This window comes from Brachycentrus maculatus, unplaced genomic scaffold (genome assembly GCF_059751285.1).
Source record: "Brachycentrus maculatus isolate JH-2025_06_01 unplaced genomic scaffold, ASM5975128v1 h1tg000134l, whole genome shotgun sequence".
Classification (NCBI taxonomy): Eukaryota; Metazoa; Arthropoda; class Insecta; order Trichoptera; family Brachycentridae; genus Brachycentrus; species Brachycentrus maculatus.
Window position 1 is genome coordinate 1372229 of NW_028280887.1, and position 21043 is coordinate 1393271.

The following is a 21043-nucleotide window of genomic DNA, read 5'->3' on the forward strand; positions in this document are numbered from 1 at the left end:
ATTTGGAAGAAGGCTCTATCAGAGGATCTGTTGCAGGTTCTATTTGGAAGAAGGCTCTAATGGAGGATCTGTTGCAGGATCTATGGAGGCTCTGTTGCAGGTTCTATTTGGAAGAAGGCTCTATGGGAGGATCTGTTGCAGGTTCTATTTGGAAGAAGGCTCTATTAGAAGGTTCGTAGCAGGTTCTATTTGGAAGAAGGCTCTAATGGAGGCTCTGTTGCAGGTTCTATTTGGAAGAAGGCTCTATGGGATGATCTGTTGCAGGTTCTATTTGGAAGAAGGCTCTATTAGAAGGTTCGTAGCAGGTTCTATTTGGAAGAAGGCTCTAATGGAGGCTCTGTTGCAGGTTCTATTTGGAAGAAGGCTCTATGGGAGGATCTGTTGCAGGTTCTATTTGGAAGAAGGCTCTATTAGAAGGTTCGTAGCAGGTTCTATTTGGAAGAAGGCTCTAATGGAGGCTCTGTTGCAGGTTCTATTTGGAAGATGGCTCTATCGGAGGATCTGTTGCAGGTTCTATTTAGAAGAAGGCTCTATTGGAGGATCTGTTGCAGGTTCTATTTGGAAGAAGGCTCTATCGGAGGATCTGTTGCAGGTTCTATTTGGAAGATGGCTCTAATGGAGGCTCTGTCGCAGGTTCTATTTAGAAGAAGGCTCTATTAGAAGGTTCGTAGCAGGTTCTGGAAGTTTTTATTGGGAAATGGGTTCAGTTCTCCGGAGGTTTTAAATTGAGTGAAATAGTTTTATAAAATTGAGTGAAATAATAAAAACAAGAAAAACAGTTGCAGAGTCTATATTTTTCTAGAAATTTTGTGTATAAAACTACATAAATTTAGATTATATTAGGAAGCGCGTGAATTGAGGTTGTTTTATATTGCAAAATTACTTGACATCAACTAGTGATTGAACTGAATTGCTTGCATTTACATAAAAAAATGTTTATAAAATATATATACAACATTTTGAGTATATCCAAATACTTGTTCACATATCTGGATTATCTCCAATTATTTATAAAATACACATAAGGAAATTGTATCATAGATTGGAGACATATCTTTTTTGATATCTCAACATAGAAGAAGAAGAATATGGAGCTCTGGGTATTTACAGGGCTTACGACCTGTCAGAGGCTGGTTTAATTGATCACTTCACATACATGTAACATTCATCATTCTACCCACGATTGACAATTACACTACTCAGATTTCAAAAGTTGTAATTATCCTTCGAATGACACCGTCTTTCACCTGCGAGTTCTCAGCACCATCTATGGTGGAGTTGAGTATTTTAAGTGGGTAAGAATGTTAGACATGTATAAAGTTATCTCTTAAACCAGGTGTTAGGCCCTGTAAATATCCAGACATCCATATTCTTCTTCATCTATGTTGAGATATCAATATTAAAAAATCAAGATTTTCAAAAAACCAGTAGAAGTAGAAGCAAAAGAAGACTTAGCATGATTGAGTACTTAAAATGTTTAAATGTGGATCCATCAGGATTAAACAAAAAGTTATATAAAGAAAAAGTCTTTTTTAATTTGGAAGACGCAAAGAATGTTTGCAAAGGCAGAGTGGTGTGGCGTTCTATCCTCTACCTGCTAATCCGTAGAACGCTAAACCCAAAAAATATTTCAATATTATGATATTTATCTATAAAAAGAAAATATATTTTACATCTAAAAGTATAACCTCAAAATTTAATTAAATTTCAAAAAATAAATTATTATATACATGTTAGAAACAAATATACATACAAAAAGTAAATTAAAAAATTATAATACATCTTGCTTTAACCATGTTGTATTTTTACATCCTTTGAAGCAGTGCAGTCCGCCTCCGTAGTGTAATGGTCAGCACGCTCGGCTACCGTTCTGGAGGTCCCGGGTTCGATTCCCAAGGGGGGTTAAATAAATATAAGTGATTTTTTCACTGTAATATTTATTCAATATTACCCTGGACTGGTACCTGAAGCGGAAGGCTGATCACCTTTCCTTCATGTGTAAACGATCAAGATAACACTGCGTTTATATGACGCACTGCCCTATGCACCATTGGGTGCGGATAAGGGTTTTTTTTTTTTAAAGCAGTGCTCCACAAACGTTGTGGTGTGTCACACTGTCAAATTGATGTATTTGACATTTTATAATTATTCATTATGTATTAACAACACAATGACAAATTAATTTTAATAATTTTGTCTATTTTCCGAAACGTTGCCTGCATTGCTCCTGTTCTCTTATACGGCTGTGAAACATGGCACCTTACAAGGGCCCAGAGCAGCCGTGTAACTAAGCTATGAGAATAGGTGTCTGCTGAGAATTTTAGGCGTGCGGTGGTTTGACTTTGTGAGGAATGAAGAGATAAGGCGTAGGACGCAGCAAATCTTGGTCACAACTGTCGTCAAGAAAATGCGATTTAATTGGCTTTGGCCATGTACACCGCATGCCCCCTGAGAGCCTTTATCAAGCTTGCCTCTTTTACAAGGCATCAGGTAGGCGCCCAGGACGGCCACTGCTGACAATTCGTCGGCAGTTTTCGTCAGAACTTCGGGACACGGATCTGACTTGACAGAAAAGCCTGGAGACAGTTTTTGGACTCATGGTTTAATTTCTTTAATAATTTCGAAACGTAGGAAAGAATAATTATTATGACAAAGGAGTTTTTTCAGTGGTTTATATTTTTTACCTATATATTTAAGCTTTTGGTATGCCGCGGAATTCTAGGAAGAATTTTGGTGTGTCGTAGGTGAGAAAAAGTTGCGGAGCACTGCTTTAAACGAATCACACAAATTAAAAATACATTTCTATTAAAATATCTATAAACACATGCTATGCGAGAGGCGAGTTTTACAGTACTGTAAGTCCAATTGCTGTTTTCACTGTATTCACAATTATCAAAACTTTTATCACTGTACTAATGTGCAAAGGCAAAAAGCCGTAAGTTAAAAACAGCAGTTTTGAGATAAACGAGTTTAAAGTTAACTTAAAATGATGGTTTTTGCTAACAAATCTATCAAATTAATACAATTTTGTGGCTATTTACATAATGAATATCTCGGTAAAGCAAAGAGATGGAGCAAAATCTGTGTTTGTATATGATAGAGGCCAGTTATAAGAATGCTTTGAGCCGTGTTACGCCAAATAGCCGCAACTTGAGTTACAGCTAGTTGCCTTTACAAATTAGTGTAATGAGAGACTGTTTGCTTATTATATTGCAATATTTAAGGTTTATAGTGACTTCTGTTGAATTTTCCTTAAAACTTTATTATAAGAGTTCACTCATGACTGTCCCACTCCTTAGTAAAATATTGATTTTTATTACGTATTTTTAGTGTATAATTACTTTTAATTTTGATTTTAAAATTATCAAGTGCTTGTGAGAAACTAATTCATAAAAAACATCATAATATTGTAGATTAGTGATCATATTTGGACTTTTTTCATTGGAAAGATTTAAAATGTTTTCATGATTTATATGCTGTCGCAATTGATATGTTACGCGAGCGGAATACGCACGCATCACTCATTAACTTACGCTCGATCGGCCCCGCATGAGATGTGATAACACATTTGTCACAGATGACTCGTACAAGAGTCTTGCGTACATCATATTTTGAATGTAAAAAAAAAAATCAGTCAAAGGAATATTACTTTTAGATTCTGCCCACAGATGCCACTAGAAGGATGTTGTTAACCAGAATAAAATAACATGTGGCCCTGAATATGTATACAGAACACAGATTGAAAACCTCCAAAAAAATATTACATTTAAATACTTCTGGTTATAAAGGAGACATTGCTCTTAAATTTTCTTTTTTAAATTTCTATTTGTTAAAAATATATGGCCATTTTTTGTATGGATGTGTAAAATTGCCCCGTCATAGTAGTAATTTTAATATAATTTGTACCTAACACAACAGTGTCAAAACACGGAACACAGATTGCCAAGACGAAAATGTGTAAACATTTAAAATTCACAAGAAAGCAGAATCAAAAAAACCTTTACATAAATTGCATAAGTTCCAGCATTCATTAAGCCGCAACTTAATTTTTTCTGAATCCAGTTAATATTTTACATAATAGATTTTTTTCTAAAACCATCGTTTTTGCATTAAAAAAATTAGTTTTCCTTGGAAATAATTATATGGTTTTGATAAGAAAAGAGTTATTGAAAGGTAAGGAGTTGAATAAGAAAAATATTTGTTCTATATTTTGTCCGCCTCCGTAGTGTAATGGTCAGCACGCTCGGCTACCGTTCTGGAGGTCCCGGGTTCAATTCCCAAGGGGGGTAAAATAAATATAAGTGATTTTTTCACTGTCATATTTATTCAATATTACCCTGGACTGGTGCCTGAAGCGGAGGGCTGATCACCTTTCCTTCATGTGTAAACGATCAAGATAACACTGTGTTTATATGACGCAGTGCCCTATGCACCATTGGGGTGCGGATAAGGGTTTTATTATTTATTATTATATATATCGTAGTCGTACAGGAGAAAGTGACCAAATAACAAAACGTAAAATGTTCAGGACGGCCATTTAAGTCACTTTTGCTTGGCAAGAAAATAAACATCAATGCAGTTAGTCATTTTTACCAAGTCAATATATTATACATACTTCCATGTTTAAAATTCCTTAGGAAATTTTTTCAGGGCATTAAGCTAGTAAGATATTGAATAGACAATGATCACGTTTTTGTAAAAAATGCACTCGGTCATTTTCTCCTGTATGACTACGATATATTCTAAAATATATCCAAAATATATTCTTTAAAAAAAACGGGCGTGAGTAGATATCGCTCACTCCTTTCAAGAACGTCATAAATAAAAAAACTTGATTTTTCAGGAGAACGTTTTTAAAGTTTAAAAATAGAACACAATGTATTAAAAGTAAATATCAAGCCACTTATTGAACTTTTTATTGTGCAACAGATCTTCTAAGGTAAAACCTGAAGGTTTTTTCTCCATTTGACAAATATTTAGCATATTTAAAAAAATAATTAAACAACACCTTTTCTTCAAAATGAAAAAAACAACACTTTCTGCCCTGTAGCGGGTAAATATTAAGTTAAAAATATGCCTCTTTTGCTTTGATATAGTATATTTTTTCGGCATTCCGAAAACATGCACAACTGAAAATTGAAGATTTTTGATTTATGACGTTCTTGAAAGCAGTGAGCGATATGTGAGCTCTCCGGTGGTCCCTGGAGGAATGAATGCGACTTAACGAATGCTGGGCCTTAAAGAAGTATATATTATATAATAAAACAATAACTACATAGTTTCTTTTAATTTTATTTGAGAAGTGACCATTTAGGTTTTTTCATTCAGTCCTTTTAAAAACGTAAAACAGGGTTTCACTGTATGTAGTTGTTTTATTATATAAAATGGAGTTCCACCAATAAATGTCAGTACAAAACTTAAAAGTAGATAGCATATAATTTACAAATTCCTCGAAAAGATCAATATATAAAAATATATATGTATAATAATATGCACTAGTTAATGATTATTTCTTAGGATTTCGAAAGTAAAATGTCTTTCAGCATTTCGAACTGTAATATGATTACATATTACATATTTTGTTTTACATTTATATACATACAGCTATAAAAGCGTTTAATTATTGCTTTGGGTGACATTATTAACATTATAAATATTTTAAATATTCAATGTTTTTACATTATGGTTAGTCATTTTTACTTTTTTTTTTACAAAAATGTTGGTTATGTTAGTATATAACCCCTCACAAAGATATAAGTCTACCGGTTTTGAGATGTCCCCGTCTCTTTGTCAAGACAATCACTACAACAGCATGTTTGCACATATATACAATACTTACACATTATTAACAAAGCACTAAATTAAATAAAACACTTTTTTTACCACTATTGGTTTGAATATAAAGTGAACAGTTTATTTACAACATTTTGAGTGTGTGCAAATACTTGTTCACAACATTTGGATTATTTCCAATTACAGGAGTTATTTTCTGCTCAATAAAAAGCTTCTTTTCATCTCACCAATACATGTCTCTAGTGATTCAACAATAATGTTCAAAATTGGTTCATATATATAGAACTTCCAAGAATTTGAGAGGTGTGGTTGTCAATAATGGGTAGAATTGGTGAATGTTACACATGAATTTTGTAAAGTGATCACTTAAACCAGCCTATGACAGTCGTCAGCCCCGTAAATTCCCAGACTTCCATATTCTTCTTAATCTTTGATGAGATGTAAAAAAATAATATGAATAGTTTATATTCAAACCCATAGATGGAAGCATCTGTAGCTTCTGAAACTAGTTGTTACAATAAAATACTCAAGTGGTAAAAAAAGAAGTGTTAAAAATTTATAATTTAATCATGTCTTACGACAAGGTGAATGTTGAAACAATAAATAGAAACAATAAACAATAAATACCAAAGCACTATTCACACACTTACAGCATGCACTGTCATATCAGACCTCAGCCTTTAATGCATGTTGGTCCTCGGGTCGACCAAAGATGCATGTGATTAACATTTTGTGTAGTTGTAGGTGTGTGAATAGCACTAAGGTAGTAAGGTAGTGCTGTTTGCATGCAGTTGGATTGATCGTCCTGACGAAGAGACGGGTACGTTTCGAAACCAGCAGACTAAAATTTGGGTGAGTGGTTATATACTAACGTCACTAACATTTTTATTAAAAAAACAAGGAAAAATTATTAATGTCTACTAGAGGGGTGGATCGCAGGGGGTTAGTGGTAACTTCAAATATTCTAAGGTGATATATTTTGTACTTTAAAAGCATTATTAACTTTTAAGTATAGTAATATAACACTCTCCTTATCATTCTTCATTAACTTTGTGTAATAGCCCACTTAAAAGTGATATTACATAATGTGAACGATGAATGATAAGGAAAGTATTATTCTAAGATGAATTTATCATTCATTTCAACCAAATATGAAAGGTATGTATACCTATGCATTTTAACATCATGGTAATATATTTTTTAAACGGGCTGGAATATTTGTTTTTTTTCCCTTTATCTTCATAATTTAATAAGAGGTTGCTTATATATCGCTCACTCCTTTCAAGAACGTCATAAATCGAAAAACTCAATTTTTCAGGAGAACGTTTTTTACGATTAAAAATATAATACAATGCATTAAAAATAAATTACTAGCCACTTATTGAACTTTTTACTGTGCAACATATCTTTTTAGGTAAAATCTGGAGATTTTTTTTTCCATTTGAAAAATATTAAGTTATATTTAAAAAAATAGTTAAACAATATCATTTCTTCAAAATGCAAAACAACACTTTCTTCCCTGTAGCGGGTAAATATTAAGTTAAAAATATGCCTCCTTTGCTGGGATATAGTACATTTTCTGGGCATTCCGAAAACATGCACAACTGAAAATTGGCGATTTTTGATTTATGACGTTGTTGAAAGGAGTGAGCGATATGTGTTTTGCTCTGAGCCCCCTTGAGCTCACCCCTCTTTGAACCAGTAACCATAAAGTATTGTGTTTACGTTTTAAAAAATTACATATAAATTTTATATTTGATGTGTCAAAAAAGTTTTCCTATAATGTGACAATCATAGTTAGGCAAAGTGTTGTGTTTTGTATATCATCATCATCCTTTATACAAGAAATTTGATGTTTTCCGCAAAGTGAAGGCAGCTTATAATTTATGTAATAACAATGCCAGCTAGCTAATCCGAACGCTCTATAATCGAAACACGTTGTAATTCCCAATGATTTTTTAAAACCTCCGAAGCCGTGAAAGCTTTAAATATAGCCATCAACTGGGCTGAAGAAGTCGTCCAGAGCACTGAGGAATTGACGGTTTTGAGATGAATGCATGATTTAGCCCGTGAACACCAGTAAGGTTCGATGGTTCAAAAGAAAATATCTGATCTTTTCAAGCTAAAATAAAAAATAAAATATTTAAAATTGTTCATTTAGTACTCAAATAAAAATGAAAAAATCTCAAAGGCAGATCTCCTGGCTCCGGAATAAACGAGATTGAACGGGGCTTAGGACCGTCGAGGCGCTGTTAAGAGTTGCCCAAGACAAGGACAATTACTCTCAAGTAATGGCCGACATCAGGGGGACCTGACACGACACAAACGAAGAAGAATAAAGAGCTTTCTCAAAAACCGAAATATCTTTTCTCTCTCTCACTTTTTCAAAACACTCAGAAATCTGAATGATTCCCTAATCCGAATGACCAACATCAAGATTTACGTTCCGATTAGCAAGCTGGCACTGTATAATGGAACAATATCACATGTGGGTGAATAGCAAGCCAAGCGTGGTGTTATGAGGGCAGGACTCCTTGGTTTCTCTTCCACTGCGCTCCCGTTCTCCTGTTGTGGTTTCCGCGGACGGATTTGTTGGCAGCCTTCTTCTGCCGATTGATCAGCACGTCCTTTTCTTGACCTTGGCCTTTCGCCTTGCCGACCACGTCCCTAGAATATGAAGTGATTCTTTGTAGTGAATAAATACCTAAAGACTTCTAAGAACTTCAGAAACGAAGACGTTGAGGAGCATAACTGGAAACGCGTTAAGAGATCAGATAAGAAATATGGAAATCAGGAAAATGTGTAGTACGGAGGATATAGTCAGACGGGGAAAACAGCGAAAACGATTCTGGATTTCGATTCTTGGAACTGATTTCACCGTATTATTTTATGAGGTAATTGAATGTATTCTCACAGGGTGGTTCCATTTGTACAGGCTGTAGTGGACTCTCTAAAAAATTGAAACTTGATATGGTTTCTCCTATTTTTGTGATAAAAACACAAGCATGAAGTGGTCAATATGACAAATTTTCTCAATATTTCACAGGCAGCAAATATTTATCAAAGGAAGTGATTACAATCATATGAAATATTGATAAATAACTAGTTCTCAGGAAAGATAACTTTTGTGTGAATACAGGACATACCTCTGATTTCTGTTACCGTACTTGGCATCTCTCGCGGCCTGGTATCTAGCTCTCACTTCCTCGGGATTTACGCAGAAGGCGTCCTTCGGCTGGTGGCTGCTGGACGAAGGTCCCTCATCTTCGGAATCCTGGAGATAAAATTGGGAAAATATAGATATATATATCACAGACCAGTAATACCCCGCTTAGTGCGGATAATACGGGAATGTGAAACAATCTATGCTGACGCTGTCTTAGGTAACTATCGGGAATATACAGACCAATGCTCCGGATAATTTCAGGATTATGTATCGACCATACCGCGCAACAATCTATAAAAATGTGTAATCAAATACACATTCCTTCTAGTCTCTAAGCTGTGTAACCAAGCATACCCTGGAGAAACTCGGTCGGGTAGAACCAAGGATAATACCCGTACTCTCTCATGTAGAGATATCTATACCTAATGTTACATATCCCTGATAAGATGAGAAATACGATAATACTTTAAGTGTGTCCAAATTTTAGTTTACATTGCTGGGTTTGTTCACATAGGAGATATTTATGTATTGATGTTACGTATCAATACATTGATACTAAATATCAATATATTGATACTAAGTATCAATATATTGATACTAAGTATCAATATATTGATACTAAGTATCAATATATGAATGGCTACGGATCTGTTGCTTATATTTTCTGTTTTATGTGTTTACTGTTTTTTTTCCTTGCTGTTGGTTAAAAGCATTTATTTTTACTTTATTGCTCTTTTCAACTTGTACATCTTGTGGCAACCCACACATCTATGGCAACTCGAACCGAGTGAATAACCGAACACCCTACTGAGCCCGCAACGAGCGGAAACTGGCCCGTCACATTTCGTCACCGCCTGTCCTCCGATCGACACGTCTTTCAACTGTTCTCATATTAGAATCACGCGATTATTCTTAAGTATTTCTTGATTGTAATTTCATAGAACTGAATAAATTTGTGTTAAAAAGTAATCCGCTTTCATCTTGCTTCCCTTCTGTTAAATTAAATTGGTATTTAACTAGAAACCATAATTTTATAAATGTTTGTGTTTTTTATTATTTTTCATTATTAATTTTACTTTAGCTCTAAATTAAGTCTGCCTATTAATCTTCTTAACTTTTGCTATATTTTATTCTTGCTGTTTACTTTTAACTCATTTAAAATTTATGAAATTTTGTAATTGGAATGTTACAATTATTGTAAATGTATGTAAATGTTCTATTAAATTTCTAAATATATAAATAAATGCCTCAGAAACTTGGCATTGCAATTTTGCGCCGTCCGGAACATGCTCATGTTCTCTTATATTGTAAACATACCCATTCCAATTGAGGTATGCATTTTGATGATGATTGACAAACCTCAGTTTCGACTTCAGCTATGCACTCTTCCGTCTCCCTGATGGGCTGCCTCTTGAAGGGCTGTCTCCGGTCCGCCTCGGTCACACCCTCGCTGACCCCAACCGACGCGTCTCCGTCGTAAGTGTCGTCGTACTCATCTTCGTACATGTCGGCGTCGTCGGAAATCAAACTGAAAATGGACACATAACAGAGGAATTATTTATGAAATTACAACTTGCGACAATCAAATAACTATACCCTGAAACAATTCTTAGATATGCGTTTTGCTTACATATAATATACTGTTATATGGAAGCGAAACGTAGACTGTCGGACAAGCAGAACAAGGTCGGCCACGTGCGTTTGAGATGTGATGCTAAAGGCGGATGTTGGGGATTCATTGTTCGGTATTCCGAGCAATGAATATAGGGAACAACGAGGTATAAACACTTTGTTTACGGGCAGTTTTTTCTTCAAATCCAATCCTAATTATACTCAGTCTGCAGCCCAACCCTCAGTACACTAGAAATCACAGGTAATCACAAACCTAATTCTGATCTGTACAATGTTTTTTGGGGTCTCACACGCTCTACCAAAAGTAAGCAAATAGAATGCTTATAAGCGTCACCCGCTCTCTATCAACAGTATGTAAAAGACCCTTTTAATCATTTCCCGTCAACAATATGTTAATATGCAGAGGAATCTTACTTGTATTTGGAATATGTGTCCTTCATTTCCTTGACGTGGCTCTTGTCGTCCAGCATCTCCGCCAGATTCTTGTGCTTGGGTTTCCGCTTTCCCTTGTGGACTCTGTCCAGGTCGATGCTGTCCCGGGTCATGACGTCAAACTCGTCATTGTCAAAGATGTTCAATCTGTCAATCCCCGTCTGTAGGTACTGCGTGTCCAACGCGTCCTGCGGTATTATGGGCAAGGACGGATCTAGGGCTTGCAGATCATCATCCAGACTCCCTTCCAGGACGCTGTTTATAACCCGCTCGGAATTGAACCCGAGGCGCTCCAGGCACTTGAGGATAAACCCGTCGCCTAGATGCGGCAATATGTCTTTGACTTCGGATATCAGGGACTGAGTCTTGGCTTCCTCCGGAATGTCTATGATTTGATTCGGATCATTTATCAACTCTTCTGGTATGCTATTATCCTCGTGGTGGCCATTGACGATAGGGATATTATTAATTTCTGTTGATTCTAGAACCTTATTATCATCTTCGTCATTGTAACAGTTGGCCATTATGGCTCGGAGAATAAAGTCACATTTGAGCGGGTCTCTGTTCTTCTTGGTTAAGAAAAATGTCAAATACAATAGAAGCCGGTTATAATGCGTCTTTTATAATGCGCATTCGGATATACCGCAGGTCTTTTTTTGCCATTTTTATTTTAAGGCGCCTAACGCTAACACGGAGTATCCTACATGTTGATCTACAGGCAGTTAGAGATATACTCGACAAGATACAATATACATAATTAACACATTGTTGTTGGGTGGTTTTTTCATCAATCTCAACCCTAATTGACATATTTATTAGGGTCATGTACTAATTACAAGTAGTCACAAACCCAATTCCGATCTGTTTAATGTTTTTTGACGTCCTTCACTCTCTCCAAAGTAAGCCAAAAGAACGCTTATATGCGTCTCCCACTCTCTACTAACAGTATGTGAAACACGCTTTTAAGCGTCTCCTGAAAACAATGTGTTAACCAATGGGCAATTGGCAAAGTTTAAATAATCTGTCCTAACAGATACAGTAAAAATGGTAAAATTTTTTTTTTAAAGAAAGTTGACATATATGGGCAATATGAGGAGTCAGTTGACGTTCCAACATACCAAGAAGCAGTGCAAGGATTAGAGACTACTATTGGATGGCTAGAGGCGCAACAAGATTTTAACCCAATGATAATTTTACAAATAGTTACCCTGAAAAATTATATTCTAAAAAAAAAACCCCTTTGAACTTTTTCAAAAAGTGATGTTTTGTAAAAATGTATAAAAATAATAAAATTAAAAATGTAGTTCTTTTGAAAAAATTTGTTTATACCGCGGTGGTCATATAATGCGGATCAGATACGATGCCTGCAAATCCGCGTCATAACCGACTTCCTATGTTTTAATTATCGCCTAGGTTTACTACTACTACTACTACTACCATCACGCCGTTTCACCGCAGGGGTAGGCAGAGAGGATGGAACGCCACACTCTTCTGTCCTGACATACACTCCTCGCCTCCTTCACATCCATACATCTAGTCATACATGCCCTCCGATTACGCAGACTATTGACACCGCCAGATTTTAGGTTCTGATTGATCTGATCGTGCCAAGTCTTTTTCGGTCGTCCACGTTCTGTTTTCCCTCTCACATTCGCCACATATATTTTCTTAGTCATTCTCTCGCTATCCATTCGCTCCACATGTCTATACCACCGCAAAGAGCTCTTTCTAATCTTTTCAATTATTCCTCGTTCAGCCTTACATTCATTTCTTATATCTTCGTTTTTAATTCTGTCATACAATGATTTTCCACACATTCGTCTGAGGGAGCGCATTTCAACAGCATTCACTCTGCCTAGGTTTATTTTATTGCAATATCTCAAAATCACTCATTTGGTCATAAACTGTTTATCATTATTTATCAGACACCCGATTATTCAGCATACGGATAATTTTACCGATAGTGCTTATATCCCGGCTTCGCATTCTTACCTTATTTCAATATTCACTCATCTATTATACATTTTGATGCACATCCGTCTGAGTGACTCCATTTCAAATGCATTCAGTAAAGAGTACTAAATTTACACTAAAAAAAAATATATTTTGAAATTTCAACATAGATGAAGAGAGATATGAAAGTCTGGTTATTTACAGGACTTATGACCTATCTTAGGCTGGTAAAGTCTCAAAGATTAAAAGGGTCTCTGCTAAATAATATATACTCAAATCCACCATAGATACTACAATAGCAAAAATAATGCATAACATTTTTTTTTCAAAGGATACATTTGGTCGTAAGCTTGGCAAAGAACGTCGAGGTCTATCTCGACTGGGTATACTCCATTGTAGTCCTTTACAAAGTATTTTTCCGACAAACAATCAGTTATTATTGTCAGGTAAGCGGTTACACTGGTCTCAATGCAAGAACTGAAAAAATTCAAACATAAAATTATTCACTTTTATATTATTTTTTGACATCTCATCCAAGATGAAGAAGAATATGGAAGTCTGGGCATTTACGGGGCTTACGACCGTCATAGGCTGGTTTAAGTGATCACTTTACACACGTGTAACATTCACCAATTCTACCCATTATTGACAACCACACTACTCAAATTCTTGGAAGTTCTATATATATGAACCAATTTAGAAACCGTGTTCTTGAATCACTAGAACTTCACTAGAGACATCTATTGGTGAGATGTAAAGAAGCTTTTTATTAAGCAGAAACTCTGAGATGTCAAAAAATAATATGAAAATAACTCCTGTAATTGGAGATAATCCAGATTTTGTGAACAAGTATTTGGACACACTCAAAATGTTGTAAATAAATTATCTGGTCAAATTATAAGCTTAATAATAAAAATGAAAATGGTATTTTCTGGCGTTTCTCATGTGTGTGATTATAATCCAGGATTCGGATCTCACATACTAATATAAGAGTTTCTGCTTAATAAAAAGCTTCTTTACATCTCACCAATAGATGTCTCTAGTGAAGTTCTAGTGATTCAAGAACAAGGTTTCTAAATTGGTTCATATATATAGAACTTCCAAGAATTTGAGTAGTGTGGTTGCCAATAATGGGTAGAATTGGTGAATGTTACACGTGTGTAAAGTGATCACTTAAACCAGCCTATGACGGTCGTAAGCCCCGTAAATGCCCAGACTTCCATATTCTTCTTCATCTTGGATGAGATGTCAAAAAATAATATGAAAATAACTCCTGTAATTGGAGATAATCCAGATTTTGTGAACAAGTATTTGGACACACTCAAAATGTTGTATTCACTTTTAATTTAAATTTCACTTAATAAATGCATGGGCTTTTCAATTAATATATACTGTAGAATGACGTCATAAAACAAAATGTACTTTATTTAAAAGTTACATGTCTGGGTCCCTTTCAAAGTATTCACCTTCCCGACTGTCAAAATCCGGAAGGTGTCCTATCTGGGGCATATATGCTTAGAGGAGAGAAGTATGAGCTGTTGTTGTTGCACCTAATAGAGGGTCGACGAGGTGTGAGTGGAAGGCAGATCTCCTGGCTCCGGAATATACGAGATTGGACGGGGATCAGGACCATCGAGACGCTGTTTAGAGCTGCCCGAGACAAGGGCAATTACTGTCAAGTGATAGTCGACGTCAGGGAGACATGATATGACACCCACAGAAGAAGATATAGATGATGAAAGCGGAGGGAAATAGCAGAGGAATAGTAGGTTGAAAAAAAGAAGAATAGTAGAAATGGTTACGGCAAGGTTTTCTTCTGTCGTCTCAACCTTGTGGATTGGTTTGCAGCAACAAATGACACCTCCTTCACCATTTCGGTCTATCATGCTTCACCCTCTTCAGCTCCTCATACGTGTTCTTCTTCTTCATGAGCCCTCTGTCCTCCACTGCAGGATCTTTTCTTCCCTTCTTTTAATTTCCTCATACGTTGAACAGCCCATATTCTCGCACAAGTCGCAGACATTTGCGGTGTGGGCATCCTCTGGTGTTAGTTCAAGATAGGCAAATTAGGGCAAGTACTTAAGGTTAAATATGCAAAATTTCCTTACCTTCCGGAAAGAATGTCATCAATAGTTGTATATATTATAAGTCTATAGGTATCTATAAATTCCGCTCGAAGTAAATCTAATTGCTTTAGTATTTCATCACAGGTTTCCTTATGTTGATCTCGTCCTAATTCTACGACTTTTTCATACATAAAAGGCAGCGTATTTTCATACAAGTTTACAATGCTGAAATGACAATAATGAAAATTAACATGTGAAGTATCCATTTTTGATTCGGCATATGGTGGTCAAACATACTGTTTGTAAATCAAACGTTCAGCTAAAGGATATTTGAATATTAGCTGTATAACCTGCTTCCAATATCCATAGTCATTAAATAACGAAACTATGTATAAAAGAGCTATTTATAACTGGATAATGGAGGTAGTTTGATCTGAAATAGATCGCATCATTCGACCATGTCGTATTTGATTGCATGTCATAAACAATTTTCTTTCATATGATTTTAAAAATAAATATTGTAAAATTGCCCTCATCAGTGATAAACTAAAAAGCTAGTGAAAAAAAAGTAGTACATAGAAAGTAGTGGAAAACTCACTAATTAACCTAACTAGGGAAAATCAGTGAGGGTACATTATTGTAATTTGTGATTATGTGTATCAGAAAAAAAATCTTTCAATATAATTTTATGAATAAATGCTTTAAATTGTGCCCTCGGCGTGAGAAAATTTAGTGAGGACATGATGAAATAAATAAAAGATTTACGTTCTTTTTATAAGAGATAAATGAGTTAGTATTCTTTTACAATAATTAAAGAAAACACTTTGTTTTTTACCACTTGAGTTTAATTATAGACTACATGTTTCAGAAGTTAAACTTCCATCATTCAGGTCTGTATAATAACTAAAATATAAAATATAAAATTTTTCTATAAATAAGGAGAGGGGAAAGTAAGGGGAAGGGGTTAGTCAAGGAACGGAGTTTGAAAACAAAGGAAAAATTGAAAGCAATGGCGAAGAATTTTGAAACAATATATTATTTATTAATTACTTCTTCCCCTTCCCCTTACTTTCCCCTCTCCTTATTTATAGAAAAATTTTATATTTTATATTTTAGTTATTATACAGACCTGAATGATGGAAGTTTAACTTCTGAAACATGTAGTCTATAATTAAACTCAAGTGGTAAAAAACAAAGTGTTTTCTTTAATTATTGTAACATGTCTTACCACAAAGTTAATGCCGAAACAATAAATAAAATATAGTATTCTTTTATTGGTTTTCTCTGTGACAAGGCAAAATCAACAGAAGCATACCTAGAATGGAAGTCGTTGCGTCTAAGAACATGCCGTGCAGGCGGGTAGATCTCCAGAAATATCCGGAGCGTAACGGCGCAGTCCACGAGATGCAGGGTCAGGTCTTGCAGCGTGGACATGGTGAGCGGCTTGCCGGCGGCCGCCGCCTGGTTCTTGAGCCCGCCAAAGGACTGGGAGAATCCCTTGAAACCTTCCGGTAACGCGGGAGGAACTATATCCATATTGTTGCGGTTATCAATTTGTAAGGCGATAAAAGAAAATATCTAAAAAAAAATAATTAAAATGTATTCCCAACATTTAGAGCGTATCAAAATCTGTTGTTCACATATCTGGGTTTTCTCCATTTAGGAGTTCTTTTTTGACATCTCAACATAGATGAAGAAGAATATGGAAGTCTGGGTATTTAATGGGCTGATTAAGTTATCACTTTACACACGGGCAACATTCACAATTCAACTCATGGTTGACAACCACACTACTCCTACATATATCATTTAATCTCATGACAATACATATGAGTTCACAACAGCCATCTTTGTTGGATCGAGGAAGCTTTTATTTAGCAGAGGCTCTTTTATTTGGATGTATGTACGATCCGAGTCCCTGATTATTTTTACATACTGGAAAATGCTTCAAAACATGCTTTGAATATTTTTTATGCAGCTTATAATTTATGGTGAGATCATAGAGATCATAGCACAGCTTATAATTTATATGAGAATCCTATGTTGAGATGTAAAAAAAGTAGAATGTATTCTATTAATATTTTAATTTAAAAAGTGTTCCGCCGATAAAACAGTGTGCGACAGAGAAAAACCAAGATGGCGTCGGTATGTCAGTTTTGAGAAGGGCTTGATAAACTCACCATAACCTCTAAGCAACATGAGTATTTCGAGTCTAATATAACAATTTATTTATTTATTTTTAACTTGTACGGTATTTTATTTTATTTTATGATGGTTAGTTAGTAAGTTAGTTAAAATCAACAAACCTGTTTTAAGAAATTGACCGAAGCAGCCAAATCATCGTTATACTTGGGTTGTAAGTGAAAAACAGTCTTTACAAGTCTAGAAATGTGTGTGGAATTATTAGTTCCGTAAAGTAGGCACAAGTCAAATATTATAGGAATTGTAAATATAAATTTATTGTATATCAATTCGCCCAGCCAATCTGGCGTCATCCACTCAACCTGCAATGGTAAAATATTTATTAATTCATACACAATATGTGTCGCCTACTTTCAAAATCCGCCAGATCCATGTAAGTTGATTTTACAAAAAACATAAGGGATGCAAGATCACTTGACCCCAAAAAAAAAACTGATCACAGAGAGAAAATGACAAGAATGGAATGTAAACTGTGCGTATTGAATTATTTCTAAGAAATTAATGAATGCCAATTTGTCAACTGAGTACAATGCATGTCTTGGAATTTGCTAAACACAATTGTTTGGACACATTTTGTTTTCATACCTCCGTCTCTTTGTCAGTGACGATGCGAGTGAATATGGTGAGGACCTTCTTGTATGCCTCGCTGTATAGTTCCATTACGGAATTGTCCGGATGTGTCGGGAGGTAGGGGGGATAGGCTTCCTGCAGAAAGGACACTAGCATGTCCATGCAAGGAGAGTAGTGGACTATGTGGGACCAGAATCTAAAAAATAAAAATAAAATAACTGTTAAAATCAACGTTTTGAGTATGTCCAAATACTTGTTCACAAAACTGGATTATCTCCAATTGTAGGAGTTATTTACCATATAATTTTTTTGACATCTCAACATAGATGAAGAAGAATATGTAAGTCAGGGCTTTTACGGGGCTTACGGCCATCATAGGCTGGTTTAAGTGATCATTTTACACACATGTAACATTCTACCCATGATTGACAACCACACTACTCAAATTCTTGGAAGTAGTGTGGTTGTCAATCATGGGTAGAATTGATGAATCTTACATGTGTGTAAAGTGATCACTTAAACCAGCCTATGACGGTCGTATGCACCGTAAATGCCCAGACATGCATATTCTTCTTCATCTATGTTGAGATGTCAAAAAAATTATATGATAAATAACTCCTACAAGTTTTTGGACACACTCAAAATGTTGCAAATACTTCAAATAAGTTAATTTAAAAAATAAATATATTTATGATATTTCAAATAAGTCAATTTAGAAAATAAATATGCTTTTATTTCTACTACTAGTACTACTACTACCATCACGCCGTTTCTCTGCAGGTGTAGGCAGAGAGGATGGAACGTCACACTCTTCTGTCCTGACCACTCCTCGCCTCCTCCACAGCCATACATCTAGTCATACATGCCCTCCGATTATGCAGACTTTTGACACCACCAGATTCTGATTGATCTGATCGTGCCAAGTCTTTTTCGGTCATCCTCATTCTATTCTTCCACTCACATTTGCCACATAAATTTTCTTAGTCATTCACTCGTTATACTCCATCCATATTTCAAACAAGTTAATTGAAAAATATATATACTTGTGGTATTTCAGAGACAGAAGCCACTTGAGGTCATCTAAGTAGCATTTCATGTTATCCTGCCAAGCGTTCATTTCTCCAATGGACCCAGTGCGTATTATCGGGGCAGGTATAAACACGGACAGCTCTCTTTTGGTGACCCAATACGAATCCTAGAAAATAAAAACGAGATATTAAAAAAATATTGAAACATCATAATGTATTATACCCAGGGCTTTTTTTATTCCATGTAACGCGGTGGAATGGCGTTTCGGCACCTTTTTTCAAGGGTATTTTTTAAAACTTAATTTTCACAATCAATTATATATATATATATTTATAACTAACTAACTAACTAACCATCACGCCGCTTCCCCGCAGGGGTAGGCAGAGAGAATCGAACGCCACACCACTCTGTCTTTGCAAACATTCTTTGCCTCTTCTACATTCATGCATCTCCTCATACATACCCGACGATTATTACGACTCCTGACCCGGCCGCTTTCAAGTATTTGACATACCTGATTGTGCCAAGTTTTCCTCGGTCGTCCTCTGCTTCTTTTTCCAACTACATTCGCTCCATATATTTGTTTAACCGTTCTTTCTTCACTCATACGCTCCACATGTCCAAACCATCTCAACACACCTTTCTTAATTTTATCGATAATGCTTATCTCAGCCTTACATTCTTTCCTTATTTCATCATTCGAACATCTATCAAACATCGTTTTGCCACACATTCGTCTGAGGGATCGCATTTCGACTGCATTCAGTCTGCTTTCATCCTTCTTTTGCCAACTCCATGCTTCGCTTCCATACATAAGGGTTGGAACCAGAACTCCATTGTGTACTGCCAGTTTAGCTTCCGCTGATAGATTTTTATTTGCTAAAACTGATTTTAGTATTTATAAACAATATATATTTATATAATTCGCAAAACGATAAAATATGGTATTATAATGAATATTTAAATGATACAGTGAACCCCCTCTTTAAAGTTGAGATAAGTACCGCGTTATCGGAGGGAAGATTATTGGGAGTTAATCTTTTAAATTGTATTTTTACATTTTAAACACGGAAAACTGTAATGAGTCATTTAACATTAAAATACAATTTAAAAACGTTAACCCCTCATAACGTTCCTTTCGATAACGCGGTACGAATCTCAACGTTATAGGGTTTATTGTATTTGAATATATTTTTTTTAGTAAAAAAGCATGACACAAACGACCTTCTTGTTTAAAAAAAAGGCCTGATCATACTTATGTTATTAACCCTACGAAAGATTAATTTGTCTACAGCAAGTTTTTATTCAAATCGGTTGGAAGATTAGCTAATGAAATGTGGCACATTACTTGCATTGTAAGAGGTTTTAAAATAATGAATTAAAAGTACTTTATTACTTACGATAGCCGGCACCGATCTGACAATTCCGTCATTATTGACAGTTATTTCCAACTTTTCGATAGCAACCTTGCGAGGATTCTGTAAGAAAATTATTATTCAGAAGGATTCCCCAAACAGATAAGGATGATTAATACGGCGCAAGGATCAACTTACATTGAATATATTATTGGCAGCCATAATGACAATTGTCATTATTTTCGCTGATAAATATTGGAAATTGCGGAAGACGTTATTTCTATATCATAATTTTAAAAAAAATAGAATAAGAAACATAACAAATACGTCCTATCAAGACTGTCAAAATTTCCGCAGAATGACAGAATACTGACTAGTGTTGCCATATGACGATGAAATTGCAACGTGGTACTTGAAATTCTAGGGAAAAATAATACAGCAGGTAGGATCTTTTTGGAAGACCCGGGGAAAAAAATATTTCGATTGGCAACTTTCAGTAAACTGTCAAAATTTGAACGGCGCCGTTTTGTATTTGGAATTACGTTTGTTTCTGGAAAACTTTACTATTGTTTACAACCCTTCATTAATATGGATTCCAAAGGCAGCTGCAATGGTAAAAAAGTGTTCGTCCGTAATACGGAACGAAGTGTTTCAAAAAAGGTTTTCCCAGAAAATACGAATCCTATTTTTATGCTGGAAAAACACTCGGCTCAATTACCAAAAACTGCTCGTGATAAATCAAAATCCAAGTCATCCGTGAAGGACTACGCTGATCCTAGACTTCATTCTTCCAAAACGATATTAAAACAAATTAAGAGAGTGGAGGAAATGGTTCATAAAAAATG

The 21043-nt window shown here is 35.3% G+C and overlaps 1 protein-coding gene across 1 annotated transcript; it reads right to left on the reverse strand.

The window, feature by feature from the left end:
• Window positions 1-7010: 7010 nt before the first annotated feature.
• On the reverse strand, window positions 7011-20561 carry LOC148309285 (activating signal cointegrator 1 complex subunit 2). Its single transcript, XM_088260400.1, has 12 exons — window positions 20397-20561; window positions 20244-20321; window positions 18858-19009; window positions 17830-18010; window positions 17349-17546; window positions 16358-16620; window positions 15085-15267; window positions 13313-13453; window positions 11006-11584; window positions 10319-10487; window positions 8940-9067; window positions 7011-8460 (listed from the first exon to the last, which is right to left on the reverse strand). The coding sequence occupies exons 1-12, from the start codon at window positions 20433-20435 to the stop codon at window positions 8310-8312; spliced, it is 2262 nt and encodes a 753-aa protein (XP_088116526.1). The 5' UTR covers window positions 20436-20561; the 3' UTR covers window positions 7011-8309.
• Window positions 20562-21043: the final 482 nt, after the last annotated feature.

Excerpts from the sequence above, each read along its gene's own strand:
- LOC148309285 (XM_088260400.1), bottom strand. The coding sequence starts at position 20,435 with ATGACAATTGTCATTATGGCTGCCAATAATATATTCAAT. Across the intron at positions 16,621-17,348 it reads CGGTCAATTTCTTAAAACAG|ATATTTTCTTTTATCGCCTT; the intron begins GTTTGTTGATTT and ends ATTTTTTTTTAG. Across the intron at positions 15,268-16,357 it reads CGCAACGACTTCCATTCTAG|CATTGTAAACTTGTATGAAA; the intron begins GTATGCTTCTGT and ends TTGTCATTTCAG.